We start from the raw sequence: 19,976 nt of genomic DNA, 5'->3' as shown, positions 1-19,976 counted from the left end.
ACATTTATATTTTCTTCCTCATGTAACATGAGCTATTTACTCTTGTGCTCAGTGTCATCAAAGAATTTTCCCCCATTTTATGTTCTTTCAAGAATTTTCCTGGGAGTTCCCTGGTGACCTGGTGGTTAGGATTCCGGGCTTTCACTGCCGTGGCCCAGGTTCAATTCCTGATTGGGGAACTGAGATCCCACAAGCTGCGCAGCACAGCACCCCCCTGCCAAAAAAAAGAATTTTCTCCCATTTTATGTTCTTTCAATTGAATCGAACTTTTACTTCGCTCTACTTTGTTTTAGCCATAGGCCCAGGTTCTTCTAATGAAGTTCAAAGTTTACATGGCTTTTTCTTTCTTTCGTTGTTGTTTTTATGCAACCGTTGATTCAACCAATTTAGGTTCTTATAATGTTTCTACTTTATTATTCATTGGAATGCAGTTAAACTCTGTCAGAAGGCATTTAGCTAAATGAAGAATTGAGTAATTTTGAAGGCTGAATAATACATCCTTTATGCATATGATGTCCTTCATCTTCATTTTTCATCATGGATAAGAAGAAGAAGAATCTTGGTTGCATTCCTACGGATCATGATGAACAGCAAAACAAGGAAAAACGGAGCCAACCCAATGACCCGTGATCCTCATGTGTAAACAGAAATAAAGCAGTCTGAAATGTATTAGCTCCTAAACTCATTTTTACCTGGTATTTATCTTCCTGGACTTCTTACAAATAATATACTTTATTAATAGTAATTGATGGTGCTTATTTGAACCGTCTCCCCACGCCTCTTTCAGGTGGATGCTGGCTGTTTGTTCTCCTTCATTATTTGTTAGGTTTGGGGGAGATCAGTGTCATCGTAATCCCTTGTTGCACACTCAGAAAACCATAAAAACGTGCTCTTTCAGAATTAGGTTATCTAGCTGAAACACCATTTCCCTTATTTAAGTTCTTTTCTATTGAATTCCAGGCTTTGATGCTGTTTTCTACTAAATGTCGTTAGCCTTACAGTACTTAGTCCTCAATTTTAGTGACCTTCGTTCTTATCATTCACCTCCCATGTCCATTACCTAGAATTGCTCCAGTTTTGAAATCCCAAATTACAGAATCCCACTCTCTGGCAACAATTTAATTATCTTTCCACTTTACCCGGGCTTCCCTGGTGGCGCAGTGGTTGGGAGTCCGCCTGCCGATGCAGGGGACACGGGTTCGTGCCCCGGTCTGGGAAGATCCCACACGCCGCGGAGCGGCTGGGCCCGTGAGCCATGGCCGCTGAGCCTGCGCATCCGGAGCCTGTGCTCCGCAACGGGAGAGACCGCAATGGTGAGAGGCCCATGTACCGCAAAAAAAAAAAAAAAAATGATGTAAATGTATTTCAAGAAGCGACTTATCAAAGTTGGCAAGGAGGCCAGTTTTAGGCATTTCAGGGCATCACATTTGTCTTCCTGTAGAAGAAATGCCAACCAGAGGTCATCTCTGGCTCTCACTGTTTAAATATTCCAGCAAAATAAACAAGCCATATGCTTTGTTGAAAGAAAATAGCACCACTGAATTTGCCTTCCTTTTTTTCCTCCAGTTATCACTTTTATTAGTGGTATTTGGTAGCTTAGTTGCTTTGCTGATGTGCTATTTTCTGCCTTGATTTCCATCATAGCTGAGACTGGATTCAAGCAAGTGTGTAATCAGCTCTTATACCAATTCTAATATTGATGCTAAGTTGTTCCATATATTTAGGCAAGACATGAAATGATGTAAATGTCTCTATTGTCTAATTTTTATGTGTCAGAAGTCCACTTATCTCTAGCAAAATGAAGTTGAATTAGATACAGTTAGCAATGTTTTTATAGTTATGGTTATCAAATAACTTTATTTTGGCTACAGGCAAAGATTTATTTGACCTATAACAACACTTAATATGTATTGTTGCAGTTTTACTTACTTTAAGTATTAAAATGGCTGTTTGCCTGTAACGAGACGTGCTTGTTCCTGGTTTTTAACTTCAGAAATCCTCTGTAAACAGTGAAAACCACATGGTGGAATCTCCAGAGTAGGTGGAGACCTTTTAAAACACTCTACTTCTTGAGCCAAAATTCCATCATAGTGTTGAAGATTTATCCCTTCCCCTACCGAGAAAAGCTACAATGTATTTTCCATCCTTTCATACTGCACAGTGAAGCAAGGCAGCCTCAACTCTAGATCTGCCTTTTTTGCTGTTGTTTTTCCCATTCTGTTATTTTTATATGACAGCATAAATGTATATGAAATAGCTATGAAAACAATAAGAATGCATTTCTTATGTGTGTGAAAGTATTTATGGCTGATTAGGGATTAATATCCAAAATATATAAATAGCTCATTCAACTCAATCTCAAGAACACAAAAGACACAATTAAAAAATGGGCAGGAGACCTGAATAGACATTTTTCCAGAGAAGACATACAGATGGCTAACAGGCACATGAAAAGATGCTTAACATTGCTAATCACCAGAGAAATGCAAACCAAAACTACAATGAGGTATCACCTCAAATCAATCAGAGTGGCCATCCTCAAAAAGAACACAAATAACAAGTGTTGGTGAGGATATGGAGAAAAGGGAACCCTCCTACACTGTTGGTGGGAATGTAAATTGATGCAGACACTGTGGAAGACAGTATAGAGGTTCCTCAAAAAAATAAAAATAGAACTACCATATGATCCAGCAATTCCACTCCTGGGTATGTGTCCAAAGAAAACATTTGAAAAGATACATGCATCCAGATGTTCATAGCAGCACTATTTACAATTGCCAAGATACGGAAGCAACCCAGGTGTCCATCAATAGATGAATGGATAAAGAAGATGTGGTGTATACATACAGTGGAATAGTACTCAGCCATAAGAGAATGAATTTTTGCCATTTGCAGCAATATAGATGGACCCAGAGGGCATTATGCTAAGTGAAGTAAGTCAGACAGAGAAAGACAAACACCATGTTATCACATATATGTGGAATCTAAACAGTACAACAAATGAATATAACAAAAAAGGGACAGACACAGATACAGAGAAACAACTAGTGGTTACCAGTGGGGAAGGAGAAGAAGGGGGGGCAATATAGGGATAGGGGGTTGAGAGATACAAACGACTCTGTGTAAAATGAGCTACAAGGATATACTCTACAGCAGTGGTCCCCAGCCCTTTTGGCACCAGGGACCGGTTTCGTGAAAGACAGTTTTTCCACGGACCAGGACGGGGCGGGGGGTGGGGGGGGATGGTTCAGGCGGTGATGCGAGCGATGGGGGAGCAGATGAAGCTTCACTCCCTCACCCGCCACTCACGTCCTGCCGTGTGGCCTTGGCCGCGGGGCCGATGCCGGTCCGCAGCCCGGGGTTTGGGGACCCCTGCTACAGCACAGGGAATATAACCAATATAATAACTATAAATGGAGTATAACCTATCAAAATTATTAATCACTATGTTTTATGTCTGAGAGTAATATTGTACATCAACTCTACCTCAGTTTTTTAAAAAGTGGGGGGGAGAGGACTGGCAAAAAATGAATACATATATTTAAGTATATTTAATGTGTCTTTGTGTTGTTACTGTTGTCGGATGGACAAAGGTCATGCCCCTCGTGTAGCCGACCAGACCGCACCCCTCTTAAATCTGATACTTGGTCTCTCTCCTTGCGGAGCCCATAAACGAGCGGTCTAAAACCGGGCAGCCTGGGTGAGAGGCACTAAGAAACCCCAGCAGAGCGTTCTGGGTTGGAAACACCACAATCCCCTCTCTTACTCAGAGAAATGTTTATTGACTTAGGAGAAAGGAAATAAGAAAGACAGGGTGTTTTCCTAGGAGCTCTGCCTTGTCTTTTTTTTTTTAAACCTAAAAATGAATTTTCTGAAACAGAGGTACCCCAGACTTTTTATCAGCAAAGGTAATTTCTTTATCATTTTCTAATTATTGATTCCATTTTGAAAAATTTTTTTTGCAAGACAAGTTCATTTAGTACATGGATTCTCCATTTTTGATAATCAAATACATATACAGGTATCGGGCAGAACTTGTAGTCAACATGAAATAACCAGGTAACTTCTATCTATTTGATGATCTCATGTTATAATAGCACGTAACATTAGAATCGTTATTTGTCATTGGGTAACACTTAATAGTTTATCAATGACAAACAGTTTTTCCAAAATAGTAACTCCTAAGCTTACAGACATGGTCATAGATGTTTCTAAAAATTATATAGTCATGTTCACAATTAATGTTTTAATTATTAAAGCAAAAATAAAATCTTGATAATTTATTAACAGTAAATAATAGAATTTGTCCCCAGTAGATTTATAGTCCAAATTTAAGCATCACAAACTGCAAAAAGCCACATCTAAAAGTATTCTTTTTTTTCAACCTGTCACCTGAATTTTCACACACCATGTAATTGCACTGAACGAACTTTATGGATAATTTTGAGAGCAAGAAGGGAAGTTTGTGATGCATATGGCTTACGTAAGAAATAAAATTAACAAAATATTTTTCAGTGTTCTAGGTGTGTAAATGGCTTGAGGCTGTCTTCAGAAAAAGTCTCAACGAAAGAAGCAAGGTGATTGCTTTAGAATTACAGTGGATAAGAGGAAAATGAGGTCAGCCTAAAGAAGATGGTGGAAAGCCTGAAAGAATTTTAATCTGTTATCCAGTAGGCAACTGTTAAAAATAACATCACTTTAGAATGAACAGCCATCTTGGCCAGCCTTTACTTTTATTTTTTTTACTTATTTATTTGTTTATTTTATTTATTTATTTTTGGCTGCATTGGGTCTTTGTTGCTGCGCGGGCTTTCTCTAGTTGTGGCGAGCGGAGGCTACTCTTCGTTGCGGTGCGCGGGCTTCTCATTGTGGTGGCTTCTCTTATTGGGGAGCGTGGCGTCTAGGCGCCCGGGCTTCAGTAGTTGTGGCTCGCAGGCTCTAGAGCGCAGGCTCAGTAATTGTGGCTCGCGGGCTTAGTTGCTCCGCGGCATGTGGGATCTTCCCATACCAGGGCTTGAACCCGTGTCCCCTGAATTGGCAGGCGGATTCTTAACCACTGCACCACCAGGGGAGACCCTGACCAGCCTTTAGATCTGACTGCAGATCTGTGACCTTAAGAACTTCTCAGTGTTAAAAAGGTAGCTTTCTGAAACATGAATGTGTATTTTTTTAGTCAATGAAAGCAAAAGGAGGCAGATTTTAATAATCATGTAAAGAAAGAAAATGTTTGGCACAAATTTATTTCTCTTAGACAGCTACGATGAGTGAGAGATGGTTAGAAGGTTCCATGTTTCTGGAAGGGAGTGAGTGAAAATGAACATAGGTCTTACAAAGAACTACATACAGTATTTGTGTTTACACTTAGAATTCTCTGGCTCATAACTTTTGTTTAAAGATATTAGGTAAAATTGCCAGACTTCTATTTTTTATAAATATTTAGTTATTTGTTTTGTCTTTTAAGTGATTTTCTTCTTAATGGAAGTTGAATTTTACCAAGGTATATGGGTACTAAATAATATTTCTTCTTTGCTATAGGTAAAACTTTAGTGAAGAGGCTGACAAATAAGGTAAGCAATGGAGGTGAAGGTCTTTTTTCTTTTTTTTTAAGATAGAAAATCAACTATTATAAATTAAATTGAAAGACTTTAATTTGTTTATTCAAAGGATATTGAGGACGTGCTGGCAGGAATCAAAAGAGCTGGTTGTGGATCAACTTTTTTTAGAGACCTTGGCGATAAAGGTAATTTTTATTTGTATAACTTGTGTTTTATTTAACCAAAGTATTATTAAGGAATTCAGTTATGAGGTTTGCAGCTGCATATTGAAGAACATACATTAGAGAATCTACAGAGATACTGTTATAACAGTGTGTTATTTAATAGATGTTTTTAAATCATAATAAACTCATTACATTTGAAGCAGCTTTTTCTTAAACTTTTTGAGCTGTCACAGAAAAATTATTTAAACATTGATTTCAGTAAACTTGGAGAGAAGGGTGAGGCACAGCATCTGGAATGAGGAGAGATGGGCCTCCCTGGTGGTGCAGTGGTTGGGAATCCGCCTGCCAGTGCAGGGGGCGCAGGTTCGATGCCTGGTCCGGGAACTAAGATCCCACATGCTGCGGAGCAACAAAGCCCGTGTGCCACAACTACTGAGCCCGCGTGCTGCAACTACTGAAACCCGTGCACCTAGAGCCCGTGCTCTGCAACAAAAGAAGCCACCACAGTGAGAAGCCTGCACACTGCAACGAAGAGTAGCCCCCGCTCGCCACAACTAGAGAAAGCCCACGCGTAGCAACGAAGACCCAATGCAGCCATAAATAAATAAATACATACATACATACATACATACATACATTTATTTATAAAAGAAAAAAAGAGAAGAGAAAGGACTTGGGACTTCCCTGGTGGTCCAGTGGTTAAGAATCCGCCTTCCAATGCAAGGGACTCGGGTTCGATGCCTGGTTGTGGAACTAAGATTCCATATGCTGCAGGGCAGCTAAGCCCACGTACCGCAACTAAGAGCCTGCACGCTGCAACAAAAGATCTCGAGTGCCACAACTAAGACCCAACACAGCCAAATAAATAAATATTTTTTTTTAAAAAAGAAGAAGAATAGGAAGGACTTCCCTGGCGGTCCGGTGGTTAAGACTCTGTGCTTCCACTGCAGGGGGCGCGGGTTTGATCCCTGGTCAGGGAAGTTCTGCATGCCAAAGGGTGCAGCCAAATAAGTAAGTAAGTAAAGTGATTATTCTAAAGTAAGAAGACAAAGCCTCAGAGAGAACGCAGAGGACACCAGCATTCACGGGAGCAGGGGAGGAGGAGGTGCCCGTGGAGGAGAGGAGGCAGAGGCATCAGAGGGGGAGAGGGAGTCGCGGGAGCATGGGAGGGAGGGAGCATCAGTGTGCAGGGCCCGTGAAGGAAGGGGGTCAGAACGTGGTTGGGGCTGGCGGTGGGGAGGTGCTCCCGCGCTTCAGCAAGGGCAGGGGCGGTGCTGGGACGGGTTCTGGGGGCAGATTGTAGAGCGTGGAGGACAGTGGTGCAGGGCGGGGCGGGTGTGAGCTGGAGGCCGGTCCTGGCGGTCTGTGTTGCACGAAGGGCTTTGAGCGCGCGTCTGGGTGTGAGGGGGCGGGGGGCGTGCAGAGCTCGGTGGGGGGCGCGCCCCTCAGCGGGGAGCTTTGCGTCGTACCCCGTGGGGAGGGGTGATGTGCGGGTGTTTACCGCACATGTTTGCAGAGCAGGGCTGAGAAGTTGAGGCAGGTTTGGGGGTGGCCCTGATTCCTTCGTAAAGTGGAGGGTGTGGAGAAAGGAGGAGGTTTGAAGTGGCGTCTGTGACCAGTAAAGAGAGCTGACAGAGAAACGTAGGAAGCTTTCTGGGAAGGCCAGAGCTCAGAAGACAATGTGGGTGGTGAGGGAACAGCCACTAGCTGGTTCTCTCCCGGCCGCAGGCAGGCGGGGAAGCGCACAGAAGCGTGCGGTTAGGGTGTTACTAGGCAAACGCAGGGAAGAAAAGTCGTGGGCTAGGGGGTTAACGGTGTCGAGGGCAGCAGTTTTACTTAAAAACAAGAGAGGCTTTAAGTAACAAGCCTTGGAGAGAAGAAAGATGGGAAGAGCGATGGAAAGAAAGTGGGAAGTCAGGAGAGAGCGGCCGGTGAGGGTGGGAGCAGGGGGGCTGGGGACCCGGGAGCGGGGCCCACCGTGCGCGCAGAGCCGGGGTCTGCGCTCCGCTTCGGAGCAGAAGCCGCTGCAGGTGAGCTCGGCCTCGGGTGCGGTCGTGGAATCGGCCGGCTGGAGCAGAGTGAGTGGCAGCGTGAATGTGACAGGGGTGACCCCGGGTCTGAGAGTAGAGTGTGGTCCTGTGTGCTGGACGGTGGACCAGGCACTCAGGCCTACAGCGACGGAAGGCTAAAGAGAGGGAGCCAGGTAGGTGACCAGGAAGAAAGTCGGAGGTGGCCAGCTCGACGGCATCAGCCTCGGAGTAACAGGTTTCTGCGAGAGGTTGGAAGAGCAAAGGTCTGGGATGAGCGTGGCGTGGGGACAGGAGTCACCACCTGAGCCGTCTGCAAGGGTGCCCGGTGTCCCGAGCGGAGAAGCCGCTTGCGGGTGCGGCAGGGCTCAGCACAGGGCGACCAGTTAAAGTGTTTACTGAGGAAGGCGATTGCGGAGAGCGTCGCAGAGCGTCCGGGGAGAAGCAGAGGCATGGAGGTGGGTTGGGTCCGGAAGGATGAAGTGCAGACCAGCTGCGGGCGTGTCAACAAAGAGGACAGAGGCCGCTTAGAAAGCGGGTGTGGCCGCTGAGGGCGGTTGGACCTAAGCCAGAGGAGAGCACAGCCTCAGCCATACGCACGCAGCGTGGGGGGGCGTGTCCAGGAGCGTGGGCCTTGTCCTGGGAACGGCGGGTTGCCGTGGGGGAGTGGTAAGAAGGCGGCAAGTCGGATGAGAGAAGCCCCTCTCGTCTGGGCAGAGGGGGCCGAGGCGCCTGAGGAGGGCGCAGAAGAGGAGCCGGCGGGAGGTTCCGCAGGGACTGCAGGGGCCACGCGCTGGGCGGCGCGGTGCACACAGGCAGAGCGCAGAGCCGCTCGTCAGCCCTGAAAAGCCGGGAGACGCCGAGGTTTAAAGGCAAGACTTAACCAACTGAGGAAGTGGGAGGCCCCCTGGCAAGTGAAGGGCAGTGTTTGTGAGGCCTCCTGTACGACGCGGGAGTGGAGGTTTCAGAGCAGCGAGCGGAGCGTCGTGTGCTCGGCTCGGAGATGACAGCGTGGAGTGGCCAGGCTTCCGGGCTCCGGGTTCGTGGAGCCCTGAATGCAGCAGTTCGACCTGAGGGGAAGTAGACAGTTAGTGCAGCTTCCACAACTGTGTTTGTTACAGTCGTAGCGCTTCAGACGGGCTGGGGGGCGGGGGCGGAGTTGTCCCTGGAGCTGCTCAGTTAGAGGTTCTGCTGGGCCCGGGCCATGTCCGCAGTCACGGTGTGGTCTCGGGAAGGAGGGTTGTGAATCGGTGTCGTTACCAGCTGTGCTGCTTCCATACCATAGGAGATACAGAGCGTACTGAGGAAGATGGGTGGTAACTTCCTTTCTATGTACTGTCTTTAACTGTCAGTAACAGACACATATACGTCTGGATCTCTAGCTCTCTCTCCATCTGTACGTACCGCTTTCTAACCATGGGAGACAGATCCATCAGCCTACTCACACTTCTCACTCCATAGCTCTCGTTCCCTGTTCTTTATGTAACTGGAGGACTACTTATATTCTCACAATGAACAGGGGCATCACACAGATTTCTTAAAGAATAAAAAGTCATTATTTCTGGATGACAGGGGAGAAGGCCCTTAGTGACGGACTGTTCGGAAAATAAACAGAAGATGGAAGTCCACAACAGAAAGTTGATTTTTTTTCCCCCTTTAGGCAAATCTATAAGGATGTTAGTAGGAGAAATAGAGGAAAGAGAGGCTTTAAGGGGAACTAGAAGGAAGAAGTGACTGCAGGGAGAGAGACCATGGTAGCATTCACTTCAGAGTCAGAGAGGACGAATGAAAATGTGCGCTGGGCAGCGGCAGGAGGAGAATTCAACCTAACTTCCTGCCGTTCACACGGGGGTGTATTAAAAACAGCCGTCACTAATTAGGACTGGTAAGGAAATCGGGACTTAACGGTAGAACTTGCTGATGACAAGGAAATTAAGCCACTGACGGAAATGCAGGAGAACAGCAGAGCCACGTGGTGGTGAGGGGTCAGAAGAAGAGTGAGTGAAAAGGCCAAGTAAGAGCTACCGCGGCCTCCCCAAGTGCTGCCGCCTCCCCAGCCGCCAGCTGCCCTTAACCCAGGCTTTGTTTGTGTCTTACTGGGTGGTGGTACTTTTCACCCAGCTCATTGAAACCCGGAAATAGCTTTGAACACTTTCTCTTTGCCCCTCCATCCTTCATATGCAGCCAAACACAGATCTTTCTAATTTTGCCTCCTAAATATTTATTGAATTCATCCTCTCTTCTCCCACCTCTAGAGAACTTACAGGACAAAAAAAATGTTGAGGAAGGACTTAACAAGACTTATTTTTTTAGTTTTTCTCTGAAATACATGAGTTGAAACGTACATTCCAGGTTAAAGAAAAAACACTGAATATTTTATAGGAAAGATTCAAGATACACTTTTTTCCAGATATACTCCTTTGTTGATATTAATGAAGTCATTTGAAAAAAAAGAATGTAAAGTTTAGCTACATTTGGAACAATTTAAAATATTCTATTTTACCACCTAAAAGAACTATCAGAATGTATATTATATCATAACTAACAAAAGGGTAGTATACTCTTGAAATAAGAAAATAATCCACCTCCATGCCTTATTATAAAGAAAAGTAAATTATAAGTTATAATTATTTATTTTTATTTTTATTTTTATTTTTATTTTTTGTGGTACGTGGGCCTCTCCCGTTGTGGAGCACAGGCTCCGGACGTGCAGGCTCAGCGGCCATGGCTCACGGGCCTAGCAGCTCCGCGGCATGTGGGATCTTCCTGGACCAGGGCACGAATCCGTGTCCCCCACATCGGCAGGCGGACTCTCAACCACTGTGCCACCAGGGAAGCCCCTATTATGTTTTTTTTTTTTTTTTTTTGAAACTGATCAGAATTCTCAACATAATACCATCCTCAGGGATATACTGAATATAAATTATAACATACATTGTAAGATATAAATGTGTTCTTATGATACATGTAGTAATTTCTCTTTGGAGAACAGAGTTCTCAAAATTGCATTTAGTAGCAAGTCATATTTTTCAACAGTTCCAAATTTAAAATATTTCTACAGAAGCATAGTAACTAACAGAATTTAATCATCTCTTCTAGTGGCCCTTAAGGATTCTTTAATAAATTTTTAAATATAGGGACTCTTCTGGTGGTCCAGTGGTTAAGATTCCACGCTTCCACTGCAGGGGGTTCAGTCCCTGGTCGGGGAAGTTCTGCATGCCGTGCAGTGTAGCCAAAAAGAATTTTTTTTTAATATAAATTTTTAAAAATACTTTCCTATTTGACATGCAGTTTTGAAACATTGACATTTAACAGCATTTATTTTACAATTCAGTGCAACAAATATGTATTAAACTGTTTCTCCTATAAATATTCGGAAGTGTCAGTTTCCTTTAAAAGCATTTTCAGAGGCAGGTGCCTAGAATGCTGTTTGAGAGCTATATTGTCTATAATCTATCTTGAGAGTGTAAGGTGCTGTTTTTACACTGTCTCAACTGTGTTTATTCAAGCATTTTTTTAAAGTCAGTATTTCAAAGAATTTTCTTTTTCCAAAAGTTGCCCTGTGCACAGGACATGTACCTATGTCTCGAGAAAAGAAAAGTGAAGTCTCCTTTTGGCACCAAGCCCAGTTCAGTCCAGCAGTTTGGCTATTTTTTTGCATTGCTGTATTCCTTTGAAAATTAGAAAAAAACTGTTCACTTTTTTGAGGCTGCGAAGATATGAAATACTTTGATCCTTCAACTAACGTTAGAGCATTTCTCTCAGGTATGAGATATGACAAAACACATTTAATTTATTCTCCCTTCATATAAACACTGAATATTTCTAGGAAAAAATACCTGAAGACTTACTCTAGGCTTTTTATTAAAGGGAAGCATAGCTGCTCCAAAATAAAAATGACAGAAAAATTGCTGATGTAAAAAACTGTTAAGTCATTAAGAGCATTTAAATACATACTTGAAGTTGCCTGTTAGCTGAAGCACTGAACTACCTGGGTGTCAAACCCTTACCTGCCTTGTTTGCTCTGCACTGCTTTCGGCCCTGCGTCTCTGCTGTATCCGACCGGGGGCCCATAGGGACTGGTCCGCCTTCACAGCAGGATGGTGCAGGTCCGCTGCCGTCACTTTCTGCCAGGCTTCCTTCCTCATCTCTGAGCCACCATGTAGCTGTGCTTCCCACTGACTCTTCCACAGGAACATCCTTGCAGACAAACCCTCGCTTTTCAGTGTTCATATGCAGCTTCATCTCTCCTATACATATGGCTTTCCCACTTATACCACCCCTGCTTCATTGCAGTTTTCACCCATCATTCAAAGACCATTTTTTAAATTAATTTTTATTGGAGTATAGTTACTCAACCATAAAAAGGAACAAAGACCATTTTTAGAACTACTTCCTCTGAGACATCTTCGGTCATCTAAACCCTGGAAGACTTCACCTTTTTTTAAATCCTGGAACTCTTACTATCAGTATCTCTCAGTGGTATTTATCATTTTCTGTAAACATTTACATTTTGACCTCCTGGTGAAAGTATGCAGCACCATCTATTAAGAATTCTTGGGACTTCCCTGGTGGTCCAGTGGTTAAGACTCTGCGCTCTCAATGCAGGGGGCACAGGTTTGATCCCTGGTTGGAGAACTAAGATCCCGCATGCCGCACGGCACAGCCAAAAAAAAAGAATTGTCGCCAAAAACTAAACTTGAATCTGAGCACAGCTCTGGATCTAAGTAAGTACCAGTTTATAGAAAATATAGACGTTAGAGGAACATGTGAAATGACACCAAAAAGATGCAGTTAGCAAATCTTCTACACTCTTAAACTTTACCGGACAAATGACCAGGCTTCTTCAACAGTTAAGTTGAAACTGAGGGGGAGAAAGACCAGGGAGAACCTATAGATTAAAATCAAGTCACTGCTACAGAAATTTAATTCTTTCATTTTAAATAACATGGTTTGACCTTTGGTATATCCAAATCTCTGTCACTCTACTGAACTTATAAGTTTGCTTCACTTGAGATGTTATGAATAGTAAAATTTGAGATGAAATTATACAAAATGCCATGCAGATAAAACCTCTGGTGGACGCTTGTACTTGCTGACCAATGACCATTCTCCTTCCTTCCTAGTAATAGTGACCTAATAAAAGTCTCCTTTTTTTTGAAGTATTAGTACTGTACTTAACTCTTATGAAATTTTTCTGCTATACCAGAGAGGTAATTTAAAGTAAACATGTGTGTGTTTTTAATTAGGTAAAGATTCCATATAGTATGTATATGGTTACTTCTAAACCATCTAAAACTTACTTTCTGATGTCTTTATCTCTTTCAGGGCTGGTTTCATATACCGAGTATCTTTTCTTGCTTACAATCCTCACTAGTAAGTATTCCACAGTTTTTCTCATCGATCATGTGGAATTCTCTCGTCTTACCAGACAGGGTGTTGGAAGTTTGGTATTTATATCTTTATCGTGAAGAATGTTATTGGTGCCTTGCTTTCTGTACCTACAGAATGATTCTGTGGGGTGAGATTATCCCTGAAGTCTCACCACCTCCCCTGCACTCGGGCTCCCCACAACTTTTGTCTCCTTAATTGAAGGCTTATTGAACTGAAGAGTCAGGCGCAGCCTTCACTTGGGAATATTAAAAGTCCCTCACATGACATTCTGCGAAATTCCTGACCAGTTACTCTCTGCAAACTGTCCGGGTCATGAGAATCAAGGAAAGACTGAGAAACTTACACAGCTCTGAGGAGATAAGGAGACATAGCAATTAAACGCAACAGGCTTCCTTGTGTTTGACCCTAGAATAGAAAAACCATGGAATCCAAATAAAGTCTGTAGTTCAGTTAAAGGTGCTAATTTCTTAGTTTTCGTAAAGGTACTGTGGTTACATAAGATGCTGCCATGAGAGAAGGCTGGGTGAAGGGCCTGTGGGAACTCACCGTACCAGCTTTGCAGTATTTCTGTAAGCCTAAAATTATTTCAAAATAATTTTTACAAAACCCTACTCTTGGGAAAGGTAAATAAAGAGTAGTAATCAATGTGAAAATAGAGAACGTACTGTAAGAATGTAGGAAAGCCCTTAGTGGAGCGGAAGAAATACGTGAAGTTCTCCAATGAATTTTGCTTTGAAGGGCAGAACTTAATAGCAGAACAGCACAGCATGGAAACATACCAGCCTTTGAAAATTGTTATCCCGAGAAGAGACTGTTTTTCCTCTACTTTAGGCACTTACTCATGTTGTTTCTGGTGGCTTATTTCAAGTTTGAAGACCTATAGATCTTCAGGTAACTTGCATTCCACCAACGTTTACATAATTATTCATTTTTCACTTGCAGAACCCCATACTGGGTTTCATGTTGCATTTAAAATGTTGGATGCAGACGGCGATGAGATGGTTGAGAAAAAAGAATTTTTTAAGGTAAGTAGAGTCTAGTTATTTTTGGTTTATTATAAAACACCTGGATGTTTGTGTGATAATTTTACATTTCCATTAAAATGAAAATAATATTTACTGCTTACATATGAAATGCCGAGAAATCATACATTCAAAAATATTAAATTTTCTATAATACAGCCTTGAGGAAACAGTTACAGAACAGAGCATGAGTTCCAAAAGGAGAAATGAGCTTAAGCATCTGCATGTTTTAGAGTTTTATTTTTATGATTTCAGCAAACGATAATACAACAGAAAGTGCTTTATAGATGGGTTAAAAATTATTGATACACCCCCACCAAAAAAAGAGTAAGGAAAATAAAACCTTAAGCCTTCAGGAAGAATAGGGAAGGAAAATGAAAAAGCCACAAAAGGTATAAATTGGTTCAAATTCTCTAGGAATTTGTGAAGGCTCATAATTGAAAAGGTGAAATATGTTTAAATGATATTTCCCAAGACATAACTCTGTAACACGCCAGCAGTACATTTTACTCCGTTCCAAGGAAGTCGATGGTACTGTTAAAAGTACGTCAGTGCATGTAAAACAGCGGGGAGTATGCCAGGCAGAGCTCACTGTTCCCTATCTAGAGGAGCGCTTTATGGAGAAGATAAGTCAATTCTGTCCTCTGTGTCTTTCTCCCAGTCCCCAGTGTACTGGGAAGACAGACCACAAGGCTTGTTGAAATTATATTTAAAACGAGTCATATTTGGACTGTTCGGTCAAGTAGCCAGTAGCCACATGTGGCTGTTAAATATAACTTGTGACTAAGAAACTTGAGTTTCCAAATTATAATTAAATTTAAATTTAAAAACTGACATTCACTTCAGGTATTGGCAGATTTTCAAGTATATTTGAAACAACTTGAGTATGTGAATCTACTTTTTAATTTTTACTTTTATTTACTTTTTATTTACTTTTGTAAATTTTACAAAATCTAAATATGGATCAAGTACAGGTACACATTGGAGAAATTGTGGGTTTGGTTCCAGACCACCACAATAAAGCCAAGTCACACAAATGTTTTACTTTCTCAGGGCAGATAAAAGTTATGTTTTAGCACAGGGAGATCAGCTCAGTGCTTTGTGACCATCTAGAGGGGTGGGATAGGGAGGGTGGGAGGGAGGGAGATGCAAGAGGGAAGAGATGTGGGAACATATGTATATGTATAACTGATTCACTTTGTTATAAAGCAGAAACTAACACACCACTGTAAAGCAATTATACGCCAATAAAGATGTAAATAAGTAAATAAATAAATAAAATTTGAAACATTAAAAAAAAAGTTATGTTTTTACTATCCTGTAGTCTATTAAGTGTGGAATAGCATTATATCTTTAAAAAACAATGTCTATGCCTTAATTTAAAAATATTTTATTGCTAACAAATGCCAACCATCATCTGACAATGCAAGGTTGCCACAAACCTTCAGTTTGTAAACAAACACCAAATCTGCAGAGCACAATAAAACGACGTGTGCCTGTACTTCCAATGAGATACATTATCTGAATGTCTTGTAATGTAAAATACGCACTGGATTTTGAAGAAAAAAGAAAGGAATGTAAAATATCTTGATTCGTGATAAAGTCATAATTTTGAGATATTAATTTCACCTGTTTCTTTATATTTTTTGCTGCACTTTAACAAAAATGAAACTGGAAACTACAGATGATAAATTATCTTTTATATACTTAGGCAAGAAAAATAACCAGTAATTTCAATCAATAGCTTCACTCCAAAGAAAAAAGCCTTTGGTTCTAAAATGGATGTTACTTCTTTAAGTTAATTTAAATGTTTGTTATGTAGGTATCTATTTTTTCAAATGACTCCCCAGATAAACAGACTTTTTTTTTTTTTTTGGCTGCGTTTTTTTGGGTCTTCGTTGCTGCACGCAGGCTTTCTCTAGTTGCAGCGAGCGGGGGCTACTCTTCATTGCGGCGCACATGCTTGTCATTGCAGTGGCTTCTCATTGCAGAGCACGGGTTCCAGGCACACGGGCTTCAGTAGTTGTGGCACGTGGGCTCAATAGTTGTGGCTCGCGGGCTCTAGAGTACAGGCTCAATAGTTGTGGCGCACAGGCTTAGTTGCTCCACGGCATGTGGGATCTTCCCGTACCAGGACTCGAACCCATGTCCCCTGCATTGGCTGGTGGATTCTTAACCACTGCGCCACCAGGGAAGTCCCTAACAAACTTTTTAAAATAATTGAACAGGGCTTCCCTGGTGGCGCAGTGGTTGAGAGTCTGCCTGCCGATGCAGGGTACACAGGTTCGTGCCCCGGTCCGGGAGGATCCCACATGCCGCGGAGCGCCTGGGCCGTGAGCCTGCGCATCCGGGGCCTGTGCTCCGCAGCAGGAGAGGCCACAGCAGTGAGAGGCCCGCGTACTGCAAAAATAAATAAATAAAATAAAATAAAATAATTGAACAACTACCGCCACTGGCCGCAGTAAATGATTTCTGCTACACTTCAAGCTGAAACACTGAGAATTTCACCTGCTGCTTTACTGCCCACTAACATATGTGTTCTTGTCATTTACTTTATGCTTAGATTTATACACTATACACCCTCTTCCAGATAATTTCTAAAGATGTTAAATATTTATAAACCTAATTTTTGTAGGATCCCACTGATTTATAAATGTATTCCCTACTTAAGACCTTTTTTGCTATATTGTTTGTTTCTAATCTTTGAGATAGTTTCCTACATATAAAACCAAATATTTTAGTAATTAAATTTGTAAAGCCTGTGGATGGATCCTTATCAAAGGGACCTGAGGGATCCTTTATATACAGTCAGATGTACCTGTTTAAAGAGTCCACTTGCTCATGTCACCACCAGCCCAGTCAAGGTCTAAAACATTTCCACACTCCACAAAGTCCTCCTGTATCCTTACACTCAGTTCCTCCCCTCTCCTGGCCCCAGGAGACCAGCCAGTGGTCTGCTTTCTTCCAGCATAGATGTGTTCCTTTCCTGGAGTTTCGTATAAATGGAATCAGAAAGTATTGATATGTACTCTTTATTTTACTCAGATTCATCTGTGTGTTGCGTTTGTCAGTAGTTTGCTCCTTTTTATTGCTGAGTAGTATTTTATTGTGTGGATGTGATCTGTTTATCTAGTCACTTGATGAACATTTTGGTTGTTTTCAGGTTGGGGCTGTTATAAATAAAGCTGCTGTGAATATTCATACACAGGTCTTGGGTGAACATATGTTTTCTTTGACTAAATATGTGGGAGTGGAGTTTCTGGGTCATATACTAAGTATAAAGTAAGAAGTTGCCAATTTTGTTTTCCCAAATCTGTGTTCCATTTTACATCCCCACCAGCAATGTAAGAGAGTTCCATTTGTTTCATATCTCAAAGGCTTTTTTAAAAAGTCATAAATTAGTCATTTATGTGAATACTCATTAATTCATCAGTGATTTGTCTAAGTAGTTAGTATGTGCTAAGCACCATGATATAGATTTGTCTTTTTACTTTTTTTAATGCGCTACTAAAAAATTTTAAATCACTGTGTGGCTCCATTATATTACTGTTGCTCAGCACTGCTTTAGAACATACAAGGCTATAGATTTTTAGAAACTTTTTAGTATATTTTATTACATGCTCTTTATGACATTTGTCTCAAATGCTGAAAATACTTCTGGGTTTTCAGCTTAAGTAAGAAAGCTGGAGGATTCCCAAGGATTGGAGTTGCCTGAAGTGTTCCTCTAGATATGTGAGGTTTCACTGTACTGTTCAGAGAAACAGGTCGTGATCTTGTGGAATTCATTTTCTCAAAAGTGGGAGAAGTTAAAAGTAATAGAGGGGCTTCCCTGGTGGCTCAGTGGTTAAGAATCCGCCTGCCAATGCAGGGGACACGGGTTCGAGTCCTGGTACGGGAAGATCCCACATGCCGTGGAGCAACTAAGCCTGTGCGCCACAACTATTGAGCCTGTACTCTAGAGCCCATGAGCCACAACTCCTGAAGCCCGGCGCCTAGAGCCCGTGCTCTGCAACAAGAGAAGCCACCGCAATGAGAAACCCGCGCACTGCAACAAAGAGTAGCCCCCGCTCGCCGCAGCTAGAGAAAGCCCACGCGCAGCAATGAAGACCCAATGCAGCCAAAAATAAATAAATAAAATAAATAATAATAATTTTTTAATGTAATAGAAAAACTATAGAGAAAACCATACCATTTAACTGCTTAAAGAATCTTTGGAATGTTTCATGTATCCAAAATATGTTATATGTAAGAGATATGGATTTGGAAAAAAAATGTGTTTCATTAGGTCATTGTGAACAAACATTACCAAATCTGTTTGTTTCCAAAGAAGCAGTGTGGGTAAAGTTTATCACTGTTAACCAGTTACCAACTGGTTTATGAAAGCAGCCTGGAATTCCACCAAGAAGTTGAAGGTACTTGTAAACGGACAAAATGGAAAGAACCAGGAATTTCCAGGTATCACACGTAGCTCTGCTCAGGACCGTGGGTTAAAAATGCTCGAAAAGCACGAAAGACGGGAAATACTAGATAGTCGTCATAAATTTATCTTTGAAATCAGTTCCATTCAGGTGAAGGAAAGCAGAAATAGCATTGCTCTGTTTGGCACAAACAGTGATTAAGTGACCGTCATTAGTGTTCCCTTGGGGAGATAATACCTGTAGGCCGCTGTCTGAAACTGTGGTGGAAGCTGTGCAGCTGAAATGTGCGCAGACACGTAGGATGTGAATTGCACACCCTGTCGGGGAGACCAGCCGGCTCGTCAGTGTTCCAGATTCATCTCTGGCCGCAGTGTGAAAGGCCAACCAGAAGTGGAGAGACTGGAGGCCAGGAGGCCCATAGGCTGTTGTCATTGTCCAGTTTTCAGCTGGGAGTGAGAAGTGGGAAATCCCCCAAGAGGTGCTGCGTGCAGGCTGTGTGGGGCCCGGCTTCCAGCACGAGGAAGGAATCGACGGTGGTCACTGCTTTTTCCGGCCAGCCTGACCAGGAGTTGTGATAGTGCTAACTGATCAAAGGGCACAGAGGACTCCTTCTCTTGAGGATTGGTTATGACATCTGTGCTATATTATTAGATCTTTACAGCAGCCTACAGAATCAGTAGTAGTATCCCCATCTTAAAGATGAGGGAACTGGTGAGCAGCACGTGATTTGACTCTGAGTCTGTCCAGCTCTGGAGCCTGCTCTTTCTTCAGTGTTACCCTGCCTCATATGTGGGAGAATTCAGAGGAGGACTGGGCTGAGAAAGGTCTTAACTCTGAGCTTGGAAATGTGAGCCTGATAAACTGGTAGGACATCCATGCAGGCAGCTGTCTGCAGACCAGGAGTGGGGCTGGGATTCGGAAGCATCCTGGAAGAGGTGACCGCTAAGTCCTGAGCGTGTGTGACCTCAGAGGGGAGAATGTGGAGTGAGGTGGGTAAGCCAGAGTCTAGAGAACAGGTTCACTTAAGGGACCAAGCTGAGGGTGAGAAGCCAGGGGCTGAAAGAAGGAGCAGGTAGAGAAGGAGAAGCACGGCAGAGTGCGGGCGGTGGGCTCAGGGCGGAGCACTGAACATCCATCTCTTTGAGGCGTCTTCAGGTGGCACAGAGGCCGCGGGGAGCCCCTTAAACTTGCAGGTTACTGGGGACCGAGGCCGCGGAACAGAAGACGTGAATGGGAAATGCAGAGTTGGTGGCAGCAGAGAAAATTTGCTCTTCTGGGATGTCTGATGATTAAGGAAGGAAATTGGTTTGAGGTTAGCTTGAGGGTGAAAATGTGTCTGTCTGCACAAGTAGGACCTGAAATACCAGTGTCGTAAGTCACGGAGCCCCTCACATTC

At 42.7% G+C, this 19,976-nt stretch overlaps 1 protein-coding gene across 1 annotated transcript in view; it reads left to right on the top strand.

Annotated features, from left to right (window-relative positions):
- MICU2 (mitochondrial calcium uptake 2) overlaps window positions 1–19,976 on the top strand; it is an 84,838-nt gene that overhangs the window by 38,765 nt on the left and 26,097 nt on the right. Inside the window, exons 3-6 of the mRNA XM_060079823.1 lie at window positions 5,536–5,567; window positions 5,665–5,740; window positions 13,075–13,122; window positions 14,083–14,165. Of these exons, the coding sequence (XP_059935806.1) occupies window positions 5,536–5,567; window positions 5,665–5,740; window positions 13,075–13,122; window positions 14,083–14,165 (239 nt within the window). The remainder of the gene's footprint in view (window positions 1–5,535; window positions 5,568–5,664; window positions 5,741–13,074; window positions 13,123–14,082; window positions 14,166–19,976) is intronic.

Source organism: Mesoplodon densirostris, chromosome 17 (assembly GCF_025265405.1).
Source record: "Mesoplodon densirostris isolate mMesDen1 chromosome 17, mMesDen1 primary haplotype, whole genome shotgun sequence".
Lineage (NCBI taxonomy): Eukaryota > Metazoa > Chordata > Mammalia > Artiodactyla > Ziphiidae > Mesoplodon > Mesoplodon densirostris.
The sequence above is the reverse complement of the archived record's forward strand: the minus strand, read 5'-3'. Positions and strand labels throughout refer to the sequence as shown.